The 21,789-nt window shown below is 41.3% G+C and overlaps 1 protein-coding gene across 1 annotated transcript; it reads right to left on the reverse strand.

Moving 5' to 3' along the window:
- On the reverse strand, positions 1-20,447 carry cavin2a (caveolae associated protein 2a). The gene is made up of 2 exons (XM_067603083.1): positions 19,658-20,447; positions 1-3,898 (listed from the first exon to the last, which is right to left on the reverse strand). The coding sequence occupies exons 1-2, from the start codon at positions 20,204-20,206 to the stop codon at positions 3,035-3,037; spliced, it is 1,413 nt and encodes a 470-aa protein (XP_067459184.1). The 5' UTR covers positions 20,207-20,447; the 3' UTR covers positions 1-3,034.
- Positions 20,448-21,789: the final 1,342 nt, after the last annotated feature.

Here is a 21,789-nt window from a genome sequence, read left to right on the forward strand (position 1 = left end):
TTGAAAGTTATAAAATTTTTATTGATGTATATAATACTAACATTTGAAAGGAAATTCCTGCATGTTCACAAGACGTTAGAAACAAGTGTCAGGAGGAATGCATTTGAGTTAACATACAAGTGGCAGGGAATCTTCTGCTGTGAAGGAAATGTCTTTGGTTTAAGTGGTTTACTAAATGAACAGGATATAAAGTAAGACCCTTATATGAACAAACATGATAGTAAACACAATATTACTAACCGGACAATGCTGTATTAGGTATCTGGTTTTTAAACGGTTTCTAACATAATATGATGATGATGATGATGATGATGATGATGATGATGATTCAGATTAGACAGTCTGATTTCAAAACAAATAAAAACAGACTTTTATACACATACACAAATCTACATTAACATTAGCAGAAAGAAATATCACCAAAGTAAAACAATTGCAAGAATAAGAAGCAGAAAATACATCTGAGCCAATCACATTTTAACCTCTACAGTACACAGAATGTACATAATCCTAGTGTTCGATCCTTTTCCAGTAATGTGATTTATACAAAGAAGAAGAAAATAATCCTCTGCGTGACTAAGCATACTCAATATAAACAGGTAGCAAGTTGTTTAAAAATCATTTATGTCTAACTTTATTTCTCCCTACAATGTCAGCTGAGGAAACTTACACGTTAAATTTTGTAAAACATGAAGGACTTGAAAGGATTGATCCTGCAGTGCCAGCTATTTATATGTACACCCCCTAAAGCGTCATATAGATCCCATTGTCTAATGCATTTCAGAATCTCACATTTCTGTCAAGCAGCATATATGCATAATGCAATCGCAAATTTGTTATCCTATCCAACAGCTTTCCCACACTTCCCAACACCCACACTTGTCCCCCTTCCACTACGAGCTCATGCCCAGGAGCCTCTACAGGGGCAGAACACCTGTGGTTCCAGACAACCTCTTTCCTCTCTTTGCACTGTCTCAACAAGGAGGCCAAGAGCATGAAAAATAGGCTGAGCAGGAGTCATTCGTCAAACCAAGGAATGTTGTCCTCTGCCTTGATCCACTCCTGTGACCTCTCTTGTATGTTGGATCCCTGGCACCTGGTATCACTTGCTAAAATTATTTTTAGAGAGTCGTGGCATTAGACATCTGTAACTAAGGTTGGTAAATCGCTAACAATGTGCAACAAGAGGAAGGTCACTTTATAGAAACTCCCGGGCATGACTTCCAAACATGAAGTTGACTGATTCATACATTTGCACTCTCTTTCAAATTTAAACTTTCTCTGTTTCTATGTAGCTGGTATCAAACACTGACTACGCCCCATACAGTGATAACTGCAAGGAATTCCTTGGAAGAGAAAAAAATCTTAAGGCATGTTTTATTATCACTTTTATCTACAAAACCATAGGAATCCATCCCTTCTGGAGTGCAATTACTCATACCAGCTTGTGCAAGATAAAGGCACTGTAGGAGTACGTGCGTGCATGTATCTCAGAGGAGGGGCTGTAGTGATAGTGCCCTGGAAAATGTATAAGATAAATGTTTATGTCAGAAACATATGTAACCGAGTAAACATTTCACCATGCAAATTATGGATGCCTGAAAGAAAACAGGAATTATATGTATAACACCCAACTATTATGTAATCACTCAAAAAAAAAATTCACAGATACATTTACTGTATAAAGTACACACACTAAAGGCAGTTATCATAAAGTTACTATTTTAGGTTGTAGACGCTCTAAATACCAAGAGAGTAGTGTGCCTCACATAGAAAAAATAATTCCTGTACATAAACATACAAAGCTGCCCTGCAATAAGACAAAGGGCTATAAAAGGGAAATTTAGTGTATCAGTGTCAAAACCTGTAGGGACCTTCATGTCGCAAACATTTTCTTCTCTATTTAGAGGACCTTCTATCCTGCAATGATGTCCTTTATTTAGGAGTTCAAATGCTGACTAGATTTCTCAATAAATGTTTTTCTTATATCTTTTTAAGAGTAGCAAACAAGTGTGGTCTACAAGGACATTTTGACTATTTCAATATCTACTTTTCAGCAAATGGAAGCTTAACTGTTACTCAACTGGAAATCACAAATTACTATAATATTTTGATGTACCACATGCAACTTATATGGTATTCCAGGTAAGACATCAATAATAAGGTCTGAAATTATGAATTGGATCTCACTGACAGGAGTAACATACAATTTCACAACTGCAGGTAAAGGACAGGAGGCGAGACAGAGCCACTCGGACAAAGTATAAACTTAAGTATAGTTACCTGTTAGTTAACATCAGGGCTCATTCAGCACAGGTCCAAAGAATTTAGTAAACAACCTCTAGTTCACTACAAAACACCCCAGGGCCGTTTTAGTGAAAAGCCAGAAACTCCCATTCCAACCCTTGCACAACCTGGCAACACACTACCTCAACAGGCTGTGGGCAGTACCACTGTTGCCAAAGATTTACTATTTTTCACAAAAACACAAAGAACAAAGAGGCTATTTGTCAGTGAGGAAGAGAGGTCCAGAGGCAGACAAACACAGCAAGATGGAGATAGTTGGCCCAGCGCCCTGGAGATGTGCTGCTATTGAAGTGGTGGGCACCACTTGATGGGAGTGAGTTGTGGTACACTGGTGCAATGTTGCTTGCTTTGGACAAGCTGCCTGGATGGTTTTAGGAAGCACTCGAACTGGATGCTTCAATCAGAACTCTTTCTGATATGCGCTGTGGGGTGTTGATAACATAGTTACTTATGTAGTAATCAAGGTTTTTAGACTGTGCTAGTGATAAACAAAGGTAGGTTTTGCAGGAATGGTCCGAGGATGAACTACCATTGAAGGGAGAGTTTCAATGCAGAGTATGTTTCTAGTGTATCTGAGTGTGTGTGTTTGTGGCAAGAACACAAGACTGTTTACAATGGAGGGATATTTTATGCCTGCTGGGTGTTCAGTAAATGTAGAAATGTGAGGAGGAAAACAAAGAATGGGAAACTAGAACTGATGGTCAATAATCAAATCAATCAAATCATATTAAGACACTTGCTCCACAGCAATTGTTGCTGTGGGAATCTTGGCATCTGCTGCTGTTTCAGCAGGGCTTTTCTGTTGCTCTTCTTCCTCTTCTTCATCATCCTCGCCAATATCATCATCATGCTCTGGGACTGCCAAGCCAGCAGAGCGATGACCATTTATCTCACACTCAATGCTTGGTGCTTCTCCATTGATTGCCAGCTGTGCCTTCATGCTGTCTGGGGTGGAGGGGCTCAGCATCTCCCGAATCTCCTCCACAACGCCTTCCTGGGTATGCACCTCTGCCAAGGGAATCTCTCCATCTAAGCTTCCCAGAGGAGGAATCTCCACATGGGCTTCTTCACCAGGTGAGCCCATGTCTTGTGTTGGGGCCTCCCCATCTCTGACCTTCTTGACATTGAAGGTCATGGGAGACACCTTGAACGAGGAGCTTTTGGCAGTTGGGCTCTTCGGATGGTTAGGAGTGAGGCTCTTCTTGATTTTGTCCCGCTTCTCTGGTGGCACAATCTTGGTGGTGATCTGGGTCATCTTCTTCTCAATGCTCTGGCGTGAGAAGGCCTTCTTGAGGCTATCAACCTTCTTCAGGCTAGAGCGCTTGAACCTGTCAGCCCTTCTCTCAAAGTTATGCGAAGTACCCATTGCAGCCTCGCCTTCTAGCATATCATCCTCCTCTGCATGTATTGCAAGATCATCGTCGTCATCAGAGGACAGGCTAATGGTCTGAAGACCCTCAGGCACACGGATGCCATCAACAGACCCAGAAACAGATGGAGTAGGATGGGTTGACGCTGCATCACACTGGCTTGGTTGTGGGGTCTTGAGGGAGTCTTTGACAAACACAGTGGAGGGGATCTCATTGTCTTCCTATGGGGAAAAAAGGACAGAAACAGAAAGGTTAAGAAGATGAGGATCATTTGTATCTATCTGTTATGAATAAACATAATTGCTTACACCAGGATATAGTTTGACAGACATATGGAATTCCTACACAACACTGATGTATCTATCTTGCTGTAGATTGTAGTAAAAGTCTGAAAGATAACTTGGCAACCTTTAGTGATCTACTGAACGAGAATCCATTTATTTAACTGATGCATTTCAACACACAACCTTTATGATATCTTAATTTGAATTGGTCATGGTCAGAATTAGACTTCAAGCAATCAGTGTGTAAAACAAAGGCACATCTTTCTTGTCCAAAGAAAGAAATTATGTGGTAGGTAGATTGAAAATTCTATAGAAGTTCCAGAGTCCATCAGAGGTACTTATTAACAAGCATAGGTAATCATCAAAATGGTCTATCTTGGAGATGTGCACCAATCCTGTGGTAGCCACACCTATGGGAGTGACTAAGACTATTTATTCAGTGACACACACCTGAGTCAGTTTGATACCTCTTTATGATGAAGAGACAGTTCAGGGCTTGAAACATTGTACTTTTTCTAAATGTAATAAAGAGAAACATTTTCTTTAAAAGGGAGCATTCTACAGTGTTGACTGGGAAGCAAAAATCAGGGTTAGACTTTAGGAAACTTTACAAGTTCCAATGACTTCTAGGGAATTCTTGACCATGATGATCAAAGTCAAGATATTTCAGGTGTACTCCCCTCCACATTCCCCATAAAACATGGTAACATCTGGCCATGTTTTGGCCATTGCAAATGACCATCTGTGTTTATGTCTTAATACACTGACATTTTTTGTTGGTCTGCCTACTAAGGACTGAGGAAACCAGTCTCTGCATGCCTCCCTAGTTTTCTCCCCGAGACATCTGAGGAATTCCACCTGTTTCTCAGCAGGAGTCACACACTTATCTCCATTTTCCCTCTTTTTAAAAAGATCATTCTCTGTCTCTAACCCCACATCCATGAATGCTTTGATGACCATGAACAGAGTGAGATGGAGAGCAATAATTTCTGGAGTTTCAATTTGCTTTCAAATTTCTCTTTCAAACCTTGTTTTCTACGTCTGAGTTTCTTCTTGTTCCCTTTGACTTGCTGCCTATCCATCTGTGCACAATCACACACATGCAGGCACACACATACAATGTTCCACTCCACTAGGGATTTATGGGCTAGGGTTGCCACCCCCCGATTGCCCCCATCCTTTCACACCCAGGGGTGAGTGAGGAGTGAAGGCTTCAGTGGTTGACATACTCCACTACACATTTGAAATGCTCATAAACAAACCCTTTCAATGGCATCAGCTTATAGTTTCACTAGTGGGTATTTGGCTTTGAGGTGATTTACTGTAGCACAGTCTACAGCACATTTTTATGCTTTAAAGTGCATGTACAAGACATGCTTATATATGGGCAGTTAAAAATACCTTCATTTGCCCAAAACAGGAACAGTTGATTGAACTGATTCAAGGCCCTCACACACCCTACAGTACTGAATATTTTTGATAAACCATTTTCTGATTGGGCTACTATTCCAGTCCTTAACAGCATGGTATAATAAAAGTACTGTTTGTAGTTTTAGTTGGTGTTTACCTCTGAATATGTGCACTTTTTGCTAAAATTTGTAATTTAAACTGTATACAGTTCACAAATTTTTGTTTTTAGTGACATGTTTTGACAACTATTGTCAGATTTGGTAAAGATATCCATGGTGCGCATAGGATAATGCCCTGACTTTTTAGTGCCACCAGCAGTTCAAATTTTTAGTTTATCCCAAGCTTTGATTTGTGACCAAATACCTGCAAAACTAATGACATTTCCATCAGCCTTAGATGACAAATGTGGCAAATGTTATACATGTTATAAATGTTAACATTGTCATTGTGAGAATGTTTGAATGCTGATGTTAGCATTTAGCTCAAAGTAACACTGTGATTAAGTACAGTCTCACAGGGCCACTAGCACACTCCTATTGTGCTAAGAAGGTTTTTAAGGAAATAAGTTGGGTTTTGCATGACTGACAGCTGACTCAGTGTCTCATAGTCAGGTGTGGTGATTACTACTGTCTCAACCCACCATAGCTCCAACCAAGCTTTCTCATCTTTGACTAAATTTAGATTTTCTGATTCCAGTAACTGAAAAATATGTCATTGAGCAAATATGTCAAACACAGGCGTGTCCCTTGACCTATGGGTGACTTAATATCAACACCAACTGACCAATGATTTGTTGTTATTAAACCAAATATTGCATACTGTAAATCTAGGTGAAAAGTAGCAGAAACATACATTGTTTTAAACTAGACACCTTACAATGAATAGACACATTGTAAAATATGTGTCATGGCCAGCACACATTGCTTGCTGCATAAAAGAATGTTTAAGTATGACTGCATTTCAAAGAATGCATGGCAGGTCTTAAGACATTATAGGAGTGCTTACAATGACAGGATGCTATAAGTTGTTGAAGCACTGCACAATGCATCTTTCCTGGGGTATCATTAACACATACTTAAGGACCGGGCCAACCAGATGGTCTAGAAGAGTTTTGGCTGCTGCCAATTCTTCACTCAACAGCAATATTGTGCTTTCTGCTGGAAGGGACAGTAGTATTACACCAGACAATACCTGACTATCTCAGTGTCATCCCAGTGTCAAGCCAATTTTGACATGCATTTATGAAGTGGTTCATATGTGTGAAATGAGATGATACAGTACCTGTATCATGTGACGATAGATATTGAAGATAATTTTTTTTAAAAAAGGGCTATGAGACTGAAATTGTGATATTTTCTATGCTGATATGAGCTGTATTTCACTCACATGATCGCTTCTAGAACTTTTGCATTATCTCTGCATGTTTCATCCGAGCCTGATCCACTGCAGCTCAGAGCACTACCCTTAGACACCAAAACACTTTCATAGTACACAGACAGCTCTTGAAAAGTGGGAAGCCATGCTAAAAACCCTCCTGCTTTTCATCTTGCAGACACCTGATACCTCTCGCCTTGATCTCAAACATGCAGGCATGATTCACAGTTCAGGTGTGTGCCAAGCATGTGTGGTATCTCCCATTTAATGGTAATAAATCTGCAAGTGTGTTGTTAAAGGCACAACATCAACCTTAAAAACAGGGTCATGTTTTCTGGATGAAGAGGAAGAGCAACTATAAAGGTTTCATAACTTCAGAATATACAGTACAATATATAATAGAGTGAGATTACTTTATATAAATTACCTATACTGGCCCTTCTCTGTTGTCAGTTATAGATAAGTCTGCTGACTTGCCTGATAACACTGGCAAAACATAAAGGGATTGTACTGTATGTGAACAGAAGTCTTTTTTCTTTACCACCAATAACCACTACGGGTATATCATCATCCCTAAAAGCTAGGAGCTTTTGATGCACTGCGGGTATGTAACTTGAAATCCAAAAAAGACAAAATAGCTGGGGAACAGCTCTTCGTCTCCTTTGGTTTAACTGCAATCCCTCCTTTTTGGTTTGCTTCTCTGTAGCTCCCGCCTGTCATATCTGAAGAAGCAGTATCTGAATGCCCCATTTTGCTCTTGGCCTGACACTGGACCACACCCATAGTGACTGTGTGGATCTGAGCGTGTTTGTGCAGAATAAAAATCAGAGAGTCAGGGAACTATGTGGATGACAGCTATTGTATTAAAAGAAATTACACGTTATGGAGAAATACCAGACACCTCGATTATGGAAGGAGGATATTACTACAGATTCAATGCGTATCTCTCTTTTCTGAGAGGACATTTCGAGTCAAGTAGAGTCAAATAGTCAGCATGAAGTGTAAGATAAGTACCCACCTAAACCTGACCGGTCATGATTAGAAAAATCAGAGCTAATATATCCTTTCTAAACCCTTCGTGGAGAACTCCCTTACAATACACACTAATCTTTCCTGATTGTTTGATGCTGCTAAGGTTAGTAAAGATTCAATCTTGACACCTCTGCTCCAGTCTGGGCCTGCCATAGTCTTTGTGATTTGGTTCAAACATGTTTGATATAATCACTGTGGGCCCTGCAGTGTGTGGGAGGCAGTGACTGGAAATAAAACACCCTTGAATGAGAGCTGAGCCTTTCCTGCTACGTAGAGTACACGATCTGCTGCTATAACACAGTTTAAAGATAGTTTAACAGCAATAAAATACAACTGGTGCTTCACTTATCAATTATAATTTATAACACACACACTCTCAAACAATAGTAGGAATCATGCACTGACTGGTTATCACCAGTTTGCTCTAGAAAATGAACAATTAGCCACAACCTCATCCAGCCCCCCCCCCCCCATCATCTTTTATTTGATTTTACTGGTGAACATGCAAGTTATATGTGGGGGGTCCCAAACAGGAAAACAGTGTGAAAACAATGTGTCCCCAGTTTAACCCCTCCAAAATCTTGGCAAGTGAGCTACAACAAACAAATTTTTCCTAAATTACCATTTGACCCAGGGCTGTGCTGTGTGTGCATGTGTGTGTGTGTGTGTGTGTGTGTGTATGTGGACCTCACATTCTGGCACTTTTCTCTTGGGAACTCCAGTAATGAATGTGCTCTCTAAGCAAGCACTCATTAGCTACTCATAATGTGATACAGTACCAGTCACAAAGCTTGGACACACTTTCATCAGCCATTGTTTAAAAAAAAATCATTTCAGAGAGCTAGATGAAAGAAAAATCGGAATAAAGTTGGAGGTGAACAAAATAACAAAGATAATTCAGTGTGACGGCGAGTTTACTGTACATTAAAGGGCATACACGGTTATGTAATGCAGATCAAGACTTTGTTTAACATTTGCATAGTAGAATCGCCGTATACACTAATAAGTAAGTCATGAGCAACAGTTTATATAAGTCAGTTCTCTTGAGTCTCCAGCTCTATTCAAACAGAGAGATCCGGGCGGGGCAGGACTGAGTCGCGACTCATTGAAAGAGCTCACATGGGCTCTGGTTACATTGTGAGTGTGTGTGTCTGTTTACACCTTATGTGTAATGATACCTTTATACTGTTTCTTTTGCATCTGTTCTGTATTCTCTACATGTGTGTGTGTGTATACAGACATCTTCACACATTTGCAGTGATATACAGTATTATACTTTAGGCTGGGCGATATGGTTGAAATCAATACATTATGTATGTATATCTTTTTTTCTATGGCACTACATGTACGCAAAAGCACATAAAATAATCAATGTCAGTTTATGAAGAGAACTGTATTCCACTCTTAACAATAAAATACCTTGTTTTGCTACTTTTAAAGTGCAATTTGCTTGCGAGATTTTATATTAGACAGCAGTATTCTGTATTAATTATGACAGGATATGATCATAACTCACTCAAAGTTGCTAAGTTTTTTTTTTTAATCGCTCATATTAACCTTTATACTGTATCTTGTATTCTTTATATTGCAGATCTGCATGTAGTCGGATATACAGAATGTGTTTATATGCGTTTGTTAGCAATTTGAACAGGTGTGTTTTCCTGGCCCTTCAGGTTTTCTTAATCCTAACAGGCGAGGTCGGTACAGGTGTGTTGGCACAGTGAGTCAGGTGCCTCCGGGGGACTGCACCGATGAGAGGGTACACAATCCCCACACACACACACACACACACATACATACATACATACACAAAAATGTATGTGCGCACACAATTGCTATTGTCAGCCCCCTGCAATTATCTCTTTACAAAATGAGAAAGACAGGAAGAAAAGAGAACAGCGAGAGAAGAGACGTTACAGACGAACTGAACGCAGCTTCAGGTGCTTTTCTCGATTAATATCGGACTATTTTCTGAAGCGTATTTCAAATTTCAAACAAAGAGCTAAAGATAAAAGCTCTGGTTCTGAACATTTCCTATTGTTATCTTAATTTGCCTATCCTCTTCATCTGTAACACAACCTACCTTCATTCAAGATGTCCAAACACTAAACGCTATCCGTTACTACATCCCCCCGCATCCCTTTCTCACAAACTCACACACAGCTTTGTCCGCTCAGTGAAAACTCAAACAATCACAGCGCAGTGTACACCTGAAACCCACATGATTGTGAAAATTTGCCTTCATCTTCATATGTTTTGATCACATCCCCTCACATTACAGTGCAGCGAGTTGTTTTCGAGGTCACCCCCACCCAGCTTGTTGCGTAACATCACCCCCCCCACCCCCTCCCCCTGCTCCATCCCCACCCCGATGTCCATGAAGAGCCATCTGTGGACAGAGGAAGGAAAGAGGAAAGGAAGGAAAGGAAATGGAATTCTGCTATTTATCATGGGACTGGGTGACCACAAAACATGATAAACTCTAAATGCACTGTACACGGTGAAACGTACTCGCATAACAGTCTAACGTACATACAAATATTCTAAACATACACAACTTTCACCTGTTAAGATCATAGCCCAACATCAATCTAACAACCACACATTGCGACAATTCCAAATATCATAAATACCTTGTCAACAACTTATGTTAATTTTGAATCATACCTCTTGTTTTAATACCCATAAATCTCTGCATGACAGTTCGGGCATTCTTTCCTAACCTAACCGCACCCCTCCCATATCTGCCTCACCAAAAGAAAACACAGCATGTTTACTGGTCTTGCAAGCTTGTGCAATCACAATAACCAGTTCAGGTGCAAAGCCATGCTGACGTGCTGGTGGAATGAAGATCATGGCGATGTACAGAGGCCACCATTATTCCTGTTGACATAAATGATGATGATGTTGGACGTCTGGACGGAGCCCGTTGACACAACCCCTAATTTACGGGAGGATAGCAGTGGCTTTCCAATCCTCATAATTATTATTTTATTTGGTATAATAACCTCAAACATCAGTATGACATTGCAAAACCCGCACTTTCACTGCTTGTCTTGCAACATCTCTCTGCATGTATGATGAATGAAGTAAATAAAAGGTTTCCAGCAGTGTCACCGTAACGCATTCATGTACATTTACAGTTTTTGTTGCTCCGGTTTCGACTGTAGCCGTGTTAATCTCCTTCAGCTCTTTTCTTTAAATCTCCAAAGACCCTTCTTTAGAAATTGCTTCAGTAACAATCCCAAACCGTGCATATCAGAACCATTGTTTGATAAGAGCGGTGCACTGCAGAGATAGCATGAGCATTGATAAGGCCCCACCAACAAATTGTCAAAAATGTTTACCCCGAACGGAGGTCAAACTTGCAAGAGTCTCCACTGAGAAGAAGGCAAGTCATCATGTTATCTCAAGACATGTTGTATTTACTTTGTTTTATTGAAGAGTACAGAAATAAGAGCAGTGAGAACCAAAATGGCTATTGTTTTCACTTTTCCTGCAGTGGATGTTATGGTTTTGGCAAGGAGATTGGATGGACACTGAGGTTTGAAAAGCCAAGAAGGAGCAAAGCATGCAGATCATAAAATTCTGGGTATATCCGTGACTAAAACTATGTAAGCCATGAATATGCATTCTTTGTATCAGATTTATAAAGCTGTGGTTGGTTTTTTTTAACCTCAGTCATAGTGGAACTAGAGGTACACGTGCACAAGCCTTATTTCTTCTCCCACAATTATCTATAAACGGATGTAGAAACTCTCAATCACCTATTTGCATATCAATACGCTGCCTGCTTCACCGGTCTGTAGATGTGTCACAAAGAGGAAAGAAGTGGCGCAATTTCACCGACCGCGTTGCATCTGTGAGGTTTTCCAACGTTTCCAGAGCAGCTGTCAGTACGCACGACCTATACTGTGTCTATTTATAGTGCCCGTATCATTAATTCATCACAAGGACCTGTAAACCATCATCGGCAGTGATGATCTCAATCATCATTACTGAACATCAGAAATGTGACCAGTGAATAGTTTGTAACGCTCGTATTGAAACAGACTTTGCAAGAAAGAGAATGTTAACGGGGGAATAAAGTTATGCCTGCTATTTAAATTAAAAGAATGATAATACTCACTGATCAAATGTAGTAAATCAATATGAATTTCATGAACGCTCCTTTGATTGGCATTTTATAGATCTCTGTATAGACCACATTAAAAATAAAATAAAATAATGCACAATCAGTGCAGTTGGTTAACAACCTAAACAAACAATGTTTCATTATTTATATTCCATCTTACTTTATTTACTTTACTTTTATTACACACACATCATACATCTGGCCCTCTGAAGTCTAATGACAGAAGGAGGTGACAGAAAGAGTCAAGTGAGGATAGTTGGTTGATTTTTTTTGATTGTACAACGGGACCGTGGGCTTCTGTGGCAGGAAATCAGCAACAAAACTCACAGCATTTTTTAACCATTTAGAAAACTTTATCTCCTCCATAACTCATCAGCTTTATCTAACATGTTATACTATGTGAATGTGAAAGAGAATGTAGAGAGCTGAGTAGAAAAAGAGCAAGTGAGAGTGAAAAGAAGGATGTGAGTTCAAGTGTGCAAAAAGAGATTAAAGTCATAACTCTATTAATACCTGCTGCATTATGAAAAACATGCTAAATATGTGCTCTTGGTAGGTCGTTCCAAGGCCCGATCCCGATGTTCACACTCACAGACTCACGGACTTTGAGGAACGTTCCCGCTAAGTCCGCGAGGGGCTTAGGGCTGTCCCGCTGTCAAATCGTCGAGTGCATGAGGGCTCTCTCGCAGACAATTTGAGCCCTTTATGCACACTTTCTGCAAGTCTGCATCGCTGCAGACTTTGCCTGAGGGGATTACCCACAGTTCATAGGGTTGTGATGTTAAATCAGCGATAAATACGGGGTTACCACGTACCAGGGGAAGCCCCCCCTCAAAAAAAAAAACAGTAAACAAATTGGCACGTGGGTGTTCAGCCTGGCGTACTGGGTGCGCTGGTCTGCCTGAATTTACAAAGAAACACTAAACAAAGATTTGAGATACATAAAAACACATGAAATCTGAGGAATGTGAGCACAGGTTTTATTACACACCTAGTCTATTCATCAACCATGTCTTTTCATTTTTGCTAAATGATGCTGTTACCTCTCATCCATTATGTAAGGCAAGAGCCTGGAAGACGTTCAAATCAGGCAGTCGATCCCGTACCTGACTGTCCTGCACATGATTATTTTATGGGTTGGATATTACTTATCTGTTTTATACTTTGTTTAATGTATAATGTGCTTAATGGGTGAGTCATTTTACTATTTTTGTTTAAGTGAGCCCACCAAGACAAATTCCAATCAATCATTCAATCATGTTGCTATGGCAACAAAGTATTAAATCTTGAATCTTAAGTGCCTTGGCCTTGAAGAAAGTAAAAAAACATAAAATAAAAGGTTCCTCAACCACAATAGTACATAACATGTTTTGGTGATGTCAAGGTAACGTGATATGTCGCAAAGTGTTGTCCCATTTCAAGCCCTCGCAGCCACTCGCACTCAAGCACTTACCAGGTGACGTCAGTTAAATCAGGGTTCAGGGCTTAAGGGGGGCACTGGGATTGGGCCCAAAGACAAAGACATTCATTGCTCAGTCACTTTATTTCATCATTATGTTTTAATTTAATTAAAGCTGTTAATACGAGAATTTTACATCAGGAATATGTGTTTAAAGTTGGCCAACTCACAACCTCAGAGACTGTAACAGTTGAGCAGACTCGTTAAACCTGAATGTGACAACAGGCAGAAGAGCAAGCACTTAAGGTAGGCTAATACTTCCCCATCCACATGTGTCTTTGCCATAGACTACAGTCTGCAAACTCAAGTATAATCTCTTATCCAAACTCACTCTTATTATCACATTATTGTCATTAGTTGACAATCCGTTGTATATTTTTCCTTCTCCATATTGTTAATTCTTTCTGTATTTGACTCTCTTCTCCCATATTTACTTTCTGTTTTCTGAAAGCCCAGAGGATTATCTGAGGAATGAACCCCGAAGGGAAAATAAGAATGACAACAAAGTGAGGAGTTACGCTGTAAACAGACCTCATTGTTCATTTAGAAAGCCCGCCTTAAAGGCTGCATAGCCAAGTTAGACTATCAACGGTGAGACCAGTTTTACATCCGAAAGCACTCTTTAGGAAATGCTTGAAATGTCATTCACAACTCGTAGTTTATGGATAACACATTGTTAGAAAGTTGTGAAATGGTGCTCATTGGTGGGACTGAACAATTTGTGGAATTATGACATTTCTGACCATTATTTAAATTGTAAAATTCTCTATTAAAACTCCAGGCTGTGGTCTAATAAGGTTTATAACAAACATAAAAGGCCTTTTTACCACAGACGCTTCCACCTGTCATGGCAGGAAAAGCACAGGTATAATTAATTCTGTTAATGATGTCTCATTATGTGTCCCAGTAAGTCACCAGTCTGCACAATACCAAGCCTTGGAACAGGCTGAATGCGGTTGTAATTGACGTTATTACCTGGTTACACCTGTCAATTTGTTTTTACTATGACAACATGTCAAAATGTCAATAATGTCCATAAAAATGTCTGTTACAAACTCATTTCATCCCAGTTTAACTAGCTGTCAGTCAATTACACGCCACAGCTAACAAGCTCACAAATGCTAGAGAGTTTATATCTCTTGAAAGACTCGCCAACAAAAAGACACACTTCACTGTCTGTCCTTTCACACATTAAAATGATAGACTGGTGTTTGTATCTCAACAGAAAAAATCATCTTTGCCTGAACATAAATAGCAGATATCAGCTGAGAGTTTGATTTTGTAGTTTAGCCAACTCACGGTAATTAGCAAACGGCTAACTGACTTTGCTGTCAACAGTCCACATGTTAGCATTAGCATTTAGCATTTTAAAACATTGTTAATAAGGTAAGTTCAGTTACAAGCTAATTAAATGCATTCTGTGTCATTTGAAAATTGTATTCACTAGACTTAAGATATGATAAATAAGTGTGCTTGAGACTGAACGGGTTACAGAACAGGTCAGAGAATAAATGATGACGTATAGGAAGCATGTGACTTCCCCTGAAGTGACTTTTCCCTGACGCTTCCAACTCCACAGGGATCATTCAATACTTGTGTATAAGCTGTGATGTTAACTGTTCAAAAATTCTCCATTTCCACTGTCCGTTTATACTCTCCATCACCTGTGCCTTTCCTGCTGTGACAAGTCAATATGTCGTCTGTGAAAAAGTTCTATTGAATAAACCACTGAGTGTCTATTATAGGATATAAGGAGTACAGAATCGGGCACAGCCTTAAAGTAACAGGATAGTTTCTGTAACTAAACAGAACTTCTGTAACTTGCCACTGTGAAGAAAAACAGTGACTAAAAATGACCTGGACCCACTATCCATGCAAATGTAGAGCTAATTTTAACCGAAATTTCAGAAAATCAACAGAAGAAAATGTGAATTAATGTGTATTTCCATCCACTACTGTTTTGCAAATATGAACAGTTGAGCCCATCAAAGTAAACAGTCAGTGATGCTGATTCTGATCCTGATAGAGCGACAGTCAAAGCTGGAGCGATGGAAAAACGTGATACAAATACTGGTGTAAATAATTAAATTAGTGATGGCTGAACTCTAGTTGGCTGCTTTCAGGGTCGTTGTATTGTGCAAGCCGACTCTCCGTCAGGGGTTACTGGGACACTTAAAATAGAACGGAGCCGTCATTAATGTTATTAGTAACACCTATGGGTGCATTACATAGTGAACATTCAAATAAAACAGCGGGTATAGAGGGTAAATATAGTGCTCTACATAGTAAATAGGGAGTCATTTCGCACACAGCCTATGTTAACTACCTCCTTACATAAGTTAAAGCTTCAACACACTGTATAGGCCCAGCGTGTTTGAATACACTGCTTTGGGCTATGAGCTTGTGCAATATATCACCTGCCAGAGGGACACACACAACAAATCTCAGGTGTAGCCTACAGCCAGCCGCCTGCTCCAACCTGTGGAAATGGATATGATTTTATAATAGAAGATTCTACTCTGAACACACGCAATGTGCACTTTAATTATACTCCAATATCTAATTACTCCTGTTTGGGATGACGCTAGCTGAATATGTGTAACAAGTTTGCTGTCTCTCTCTGTCGTTGTTGCTTTCAAATGTTTGGTTTAAATGGTTTCTATTGCGCTTCAGCTTTATTTAACTCTGAGCTTCGAGTCATTAAACTAAAGGTAAGAGTTTGGGGCGAGGCCGGGAACAGAACTACCAGTTTGTCCATCATGAGTATTCATGGTTTGGAAAAAATAGACTTTACTTCCTGCTGTTGAAAGCTAAGATTGAGTCACAACCTTTGGCCAAGTGTCAATAGACGAAAGGGCTATGATTACTGGTCGCAAAAGTAAACAAAATGACAATGACTGAAGTTAAGCCAATCACTCAAATCTTTGTATGCATCTTCTGTGCTGGAATGGCGAGTCAGAATGCGGTGAGAGTCTAAAAATAAATGCAAGATCTTACGAGAAACGAAATTATAAATTATTTTTCACTCATTCCTCATTCCTACAGCTCACCTACCATCAAACAAAAAAGGCCTTGCTGTGTTTAGTTTGGCAGAGGAGCGTGTTTCTTTTTGCTTTGCAATGTGATATGAACGTTCTTTGATAGTCTGTGAGAGCTCTGACTGTTGTCACTCCCCGCCACTTTACGATTAGGGATCCCAGATACACAGACAACCTCCAAACCCTCTCTTCCCAATCCCACGGAGAGAGCCACACAACAACTCCCCTCTCTCTGCTTGCTCGGTATCTCGCCAAAACTGTGACACGGGGCCCCCCCTCCCGTGTGCAGAGCGAGCGAAACAAATGAAACTCTCACGGCGCTCAAATTCAATTTGCCGTCGTGCTTGACTTGTTTGTTGTGATGCAAGTCCACTGTGAAATAAACGGAGACGGGGAGATAAAGATCTACTCAGAAATAAATGACTTCTGTCGCAGGAAATTTAATTCCTAATACACCGTGTTTCAAGCATGCCACAGTGATGCAAATATAAGATTGCGGGTCTCGAGGGTGACTGTTGATATATTTAAACACTCAGGTAATCAGCCTCTGAAATTAATCTGTACAACAAATAATAGAAAATATCTGCAATCCAACACGAAACATTTTACCTTTCCAAACAGTAATTACCAAAACAGCTTCTAGACCGTACACAGTGGACTCTCAGATGGCTGGGAATTGTGTGTGTGTGTGTGTGTGTGTGCAGCAGAAAAGGCCTAGAGAGAGGAGGGCCGTGTAGAGACAGGAAAAGCACTGGTGCACAAAAACAAACAAACAAGGCCTAAGCAGGGGTAATTAAGTCCTCATTAGTCCTTGTTATGCGCAGGAACGCAACGGAGCAGCAGATAGCCCCTGTCATTTCAGACCGGCCGCGGCCAAAGGCTGCAGCTGGTAGACCCCTGCTCCATACAACAGTGGGCGTTTACCCAGAGGCCCTCTGTGTTTCCACCTCAGCTGGCACGTACAGGGTGGTGAGTGTTCTGGATCAATTTTGTCGAGTTGGGGAAGGGAGGGCCCCTCGGCCAAACGCTACAGCGCCGGTATAGGGGAGTTTTTGCTCTTTGGCGTGCAGCAAATTCGCGTTATCAAAGAGTAGCGTGAGGTGTGCGGCGTGTGCTTTTGTGCGGTCTAAGGGAACCAGGACAGGTGGCTTAGCCAAAAGACAACAAAAATGGTCACATGCAAGCTGTTTGTATAAAAAAAGATGAAGGAACAGATAGAGAGAGAGCGATGTGAGGAGGAAAAAGATAGTATAGTAGGAAATCAGAGCACAGCACCAGATGGAGAAAAACCAAGAAAAAGACACAATACTGAGCTAAGGTGAGGAATAAACAGAAAAGACTCAACACAAGCACATAGAGGAGAAAGAACAAGGGCTGCACTTAGTTCTTTTATTCCCCTCCAGTCCCCCCCCCCCCAGGTTTCCCAAGTCTCATTTACCAGCTCTGTAACTGCATACACCTGACCCAACACATCAGCATAGCAATCAATGGGAAACTTGCACGCATACACATGCACACACGCCCTTGGGGTCATACCTGGCCTTGCTACGCCCACCTACAAATGCTCTGCTTAGTTTGACACAAAAAAAAAAGTCAACTCAGCACAAGTCAGACTAGCACTTAAATCTATACACTCATGGTAGAGATGTAGTTATTATAGAGACAGTACGCCTATGTGATCTAGTAATATATCAAGTGCTAAACACAGGTGAAACTCATTCACATGCTCTGTAGGAGAGAAAAATATGTGTAGATGTTTGCAGCCAGGAAAAAAGACAGTAAAAAAGTAGAAAAAAAATCCTCAGGACACGTGGAATTTGACAACGCACTGAAAGCAAGCAGCACCGTCCACTCTCACTATCTCTAAAAAAGCAGAAGGGCACTCCCTTCAAAGCACATAAAAAACTGACCAGGGATTAGTCAGATCGATCCGTGGTCCCTGCCTCACCCACACACCCACACACGCACACACACACATACAGAGCCACTTGCAAGGTAAGGTCTTGGCACCTGTTGCATTTGAACAACAGAGCCTCAGTACCTGGGAAACCAGATAACAACGGCGGTTAAGAGCTCTCAGTGGCTCTGGCTGTGTCAACACTGCCCTACCGCTTTTTCTCTCTGCCTGGGCACACACACTTGTACGCACATGCTCAGATGCACCACTCCCCCCCCACCCCACCTCACCTCCTCCCCACACACACACACACACACACATAATGCAGGAAAAACTTGGAACTTATTCATGCACACAGCATACTCGGAGATAATGCTTAGATCATGTTTTTTGGTTGAGTGGAACCGCATCTGTCAGAATGGAACGGCTTTCATCTCGCGTGGCGAATACTTGATAAAATAAAATCAGCTTTGATCTTCAAATCGAGACCCCAGGTTAATGTTGAGGTCTATTTTTTTTTTCTATGTAAATGAAAGAAACTATTTTTATGTCTTGAGATAAGTCAGAGATAAGGTTGTGTACGGATATTCCTCATACTTTCCATTCGCAATTTCCTGGGGGGGAAACTGGAAAGTTTATCACCTTTTTTTTTTCAGTGCCAGTGTAGAGTTTTAGCCTCACAGGTGTGATATGACAGTTGAAATGGTAAATCCTTTTAAAAAGTCATCTGTCTGTCTGAATTATGACTGTGGGGTGTAAACAGATCTAGTCAGTCAGCAGCCTCTGAGCTCTCCTCTATTATCCTCTACAGCTCCATTCCCAGACACACCCTTCTTCTCTCACACACACACATATATTCACAGAGGGAATAGACCCATATACATTTAACATGGATTAATTCATCTTCAAGTAACCAGATCACATCCAGCATTTTTGTACAGCTCTACAGTATGAGTAGAGGTGTGTTTTTAACAACTGCTCCCCACATTATTTATGAACTGGGCTCTACAGGTTGCTGAAGTCCTGTCCAACAAGTTTTCTCAAGTGTTCAAAATTAAATAAAGTGCTGTTCACCTGCAGTGTGTCACGTGTCAGTGCCAACCAGGCTTACAAGAAATGTGCACACATGATCCAAGCACACCCACCTCAACAGTCAAATGTGAATGCAAATATGACTTCCTCACACTCCTACGCATCTAAAGCAAGTCCTTTTGATGGTGTTAATAAGTGATATGCCTAAAAACCTCAATATTCCTGCATTATTAAGGAACATTTATTTTTGGTTATAATATGAAAGCATCCTTTAAATATTTATGTTTCTTCCTCTGCCCCATACACCATGTTCCCTCACCTGGAAGATGAGCACTTTAAAGTGGTTCCTCTTGAGCAGGTGGTTGTGGTTTGCCTCCAGCTTCTTCACCTGGACCGCCTGTTTGTCCATGCGTTCCTTCACGTCTTTCAGGTGCCCGCTGACTTTCCGGGAGCGCTCGAGCAGCTTGCTGACGCAGTTGGAGGTGCTGATGTGGGTTTTGGACAGACGGGTCACGTCCCCTTGCACGACCCGCACGGCGCCCTCAAGGTCGGCCTGCCTCTGCTCCATCCGCTGCTGGTTGTCCTGCACCGCCTCCAGCATGTTGACCAGCTTGTCCAGCAGAGCCACCACGGTGATGGCGCTCACCTGGCCGCGGTCGATCGGGCTTCCCGGCGCGGCTGCGGACGGGCTGGTGGGACTTTTTAAACCCAGCCTGGAGAGGGTGCCCGTCGGGGTTGGAGACGACGGGGCGGACGATGGGCTGAAGCTCGGGATGAGGATCTCCGGGTTTTCGGGCGGCTGCTGCGGGGTGGTGTGGGGGCTGCCTGAGACGCTGCTGGGCTCGGCGTGGGACGCGTCACCTTCCATGGTTCCACACAGGTGGTCAAATGTCCCGCTTCGGAAGAGTAATTCACTTAACTCACAAAAAAAAAGTTTGGCAGTGGCTCTGTGATGCTGCTGCCAGTCGCTCCTGCAGAGAACTGAAGTTTGGGTGTTTTACTTTCTTGAAGTTGGCTGTGCATCCACGCCCATTTCAGCCTCTCTCTTTACGCGCACCCCCTCACACACACACACGCTGTGAACTTTCAAAACACCTCCCCTGCAAGCCAAAGGGAGGGGCTTGGTTGCTATAGAAACAGGCCTAGCCCTGTCGACAGAATAGAGGTAGAGTTTCTCTGTGTTTGTGCGTGCGTGTGCGTGTGAGTGTGTGCGTGTATATGTGTGTGTGTGTGTCTTTGTGACTGCCAGCCATTCCACTGTGTGCATGCCTGGCTGCATTTGCAAAATATGTGTGAAGGCTACTTTTGTTTACTGCACTCGCTTCTGTGTTATTGCATTGTGTCAAATTGTACTGGATTGCATTGTAATCGAATAATGTAATGTGTGTGTGTATGTGTGTGTGTGTCTGTGTGTTCTTGTGTGTGTGTGTCCGACAAAACAATACAGCAAAGATAACCCGAATCAGTAGGCCTGTAGCTCTTTTGTGTGTGTATGTATGTCTCGGGAGCTGATTTTTTCCAGACACACTATAGTCAGATATAAATCATGGATCTTGTTTTCTTCATGCCAAAGTCTGGTGTTTCACCGTGCCTATATGTTAGTGTAGTACAACTGGGTGTGCGTGACATATGTTTGCCCCCTTTCCTCTCCCCTCTTGTTTTTGAGCTCTGTGTCATGGCATGGGGCACACTCACATGGAAATGTGGAAATCCCTGTTTCAACAATGAGCTCATCTGTGCCCTGGCATGGTGCCCTGGCCTCTCTCTCTCTCTCTCTCTTTCAATCTTTCTCTTTGTCACTATCACTGTAAATCTTCTATTCACAGTAACCCAATTGCTCTCTCAATCTAACATGTTTGAAAATGAAACACGTAATGCGTTAAACATTACGCGGTATTCAACGGCAATGTGTCAGCGTGTTGCACGTATATAACCTTTAAACAAGAGTGCCTTGATGTTTGTACACTTTCATAAAGGGAGGGAGACATGCGCCTTTATCTGTGTGATCGATTCCCTTGCAGAAGATGCACTGACAAGAATCTTATTTTTATCACTGCAAGACTATGGAAAGCATTTAAGGTCACACCTTAGTCTATTGGATTCTGTGTGATATGGTAAGAATTGGTCAGCCACCATCTCCTCTAAGATCAATACAAAGCATTCACACCCCTAAAATCAGATTAGGCTTTGTGTAACTGAACTCTATTTGTATGCACACTCAAAAAAAGACACACCTTATTAACAAATTAATTGAAACGTGTGGGCAGAGTCCACAGTCTTTTGCAGATCCGAACAACATTAATAAGGCCATCTATTTTTATATTGTGTTGTTATTTCACAGCGTTAGTTGAGCTGTAGTGATTATTATGTGTTTTGCTGTTGTCTGTGCAGTGAACATGAAGCTACCGTCAGCAGCCGGTTAGCTTAGTTTAGTACAAAGACTGTCAGCAG

Source organism: Thunnus thynnus, chromosome 11, assembly GCF_963924715.1.
Source record: "Thunnus thynnus chromosome 11, fThuThy2.1, whole genome shotgun sequence".
Taxonomy (NCBI): domain Eukaryota; kingdom Metazoa; phylum Chordata; class Actinopteri; order Scombriformes; family Scombridae; genus Thunnus; species Thunnus thynnus.

Excerpts from the sequence above, each read along its gene's own strand:
- cavin2a (XM_067603083.1), bottom strand. The coding sequence starts at position 20,206 with ATGGAAGGTGACGCGTCCCACGCCGAGCCCAGCAGCGTCTCAGGCAGC. Across the intron at positions 3,899-19,657 it reads TTAAAGTGCTCATCTTCCAG|GAAGACAATGAGATCCCCTC; the intron begins GTGAGGGAACAT and ends TTTTCCCCATAG.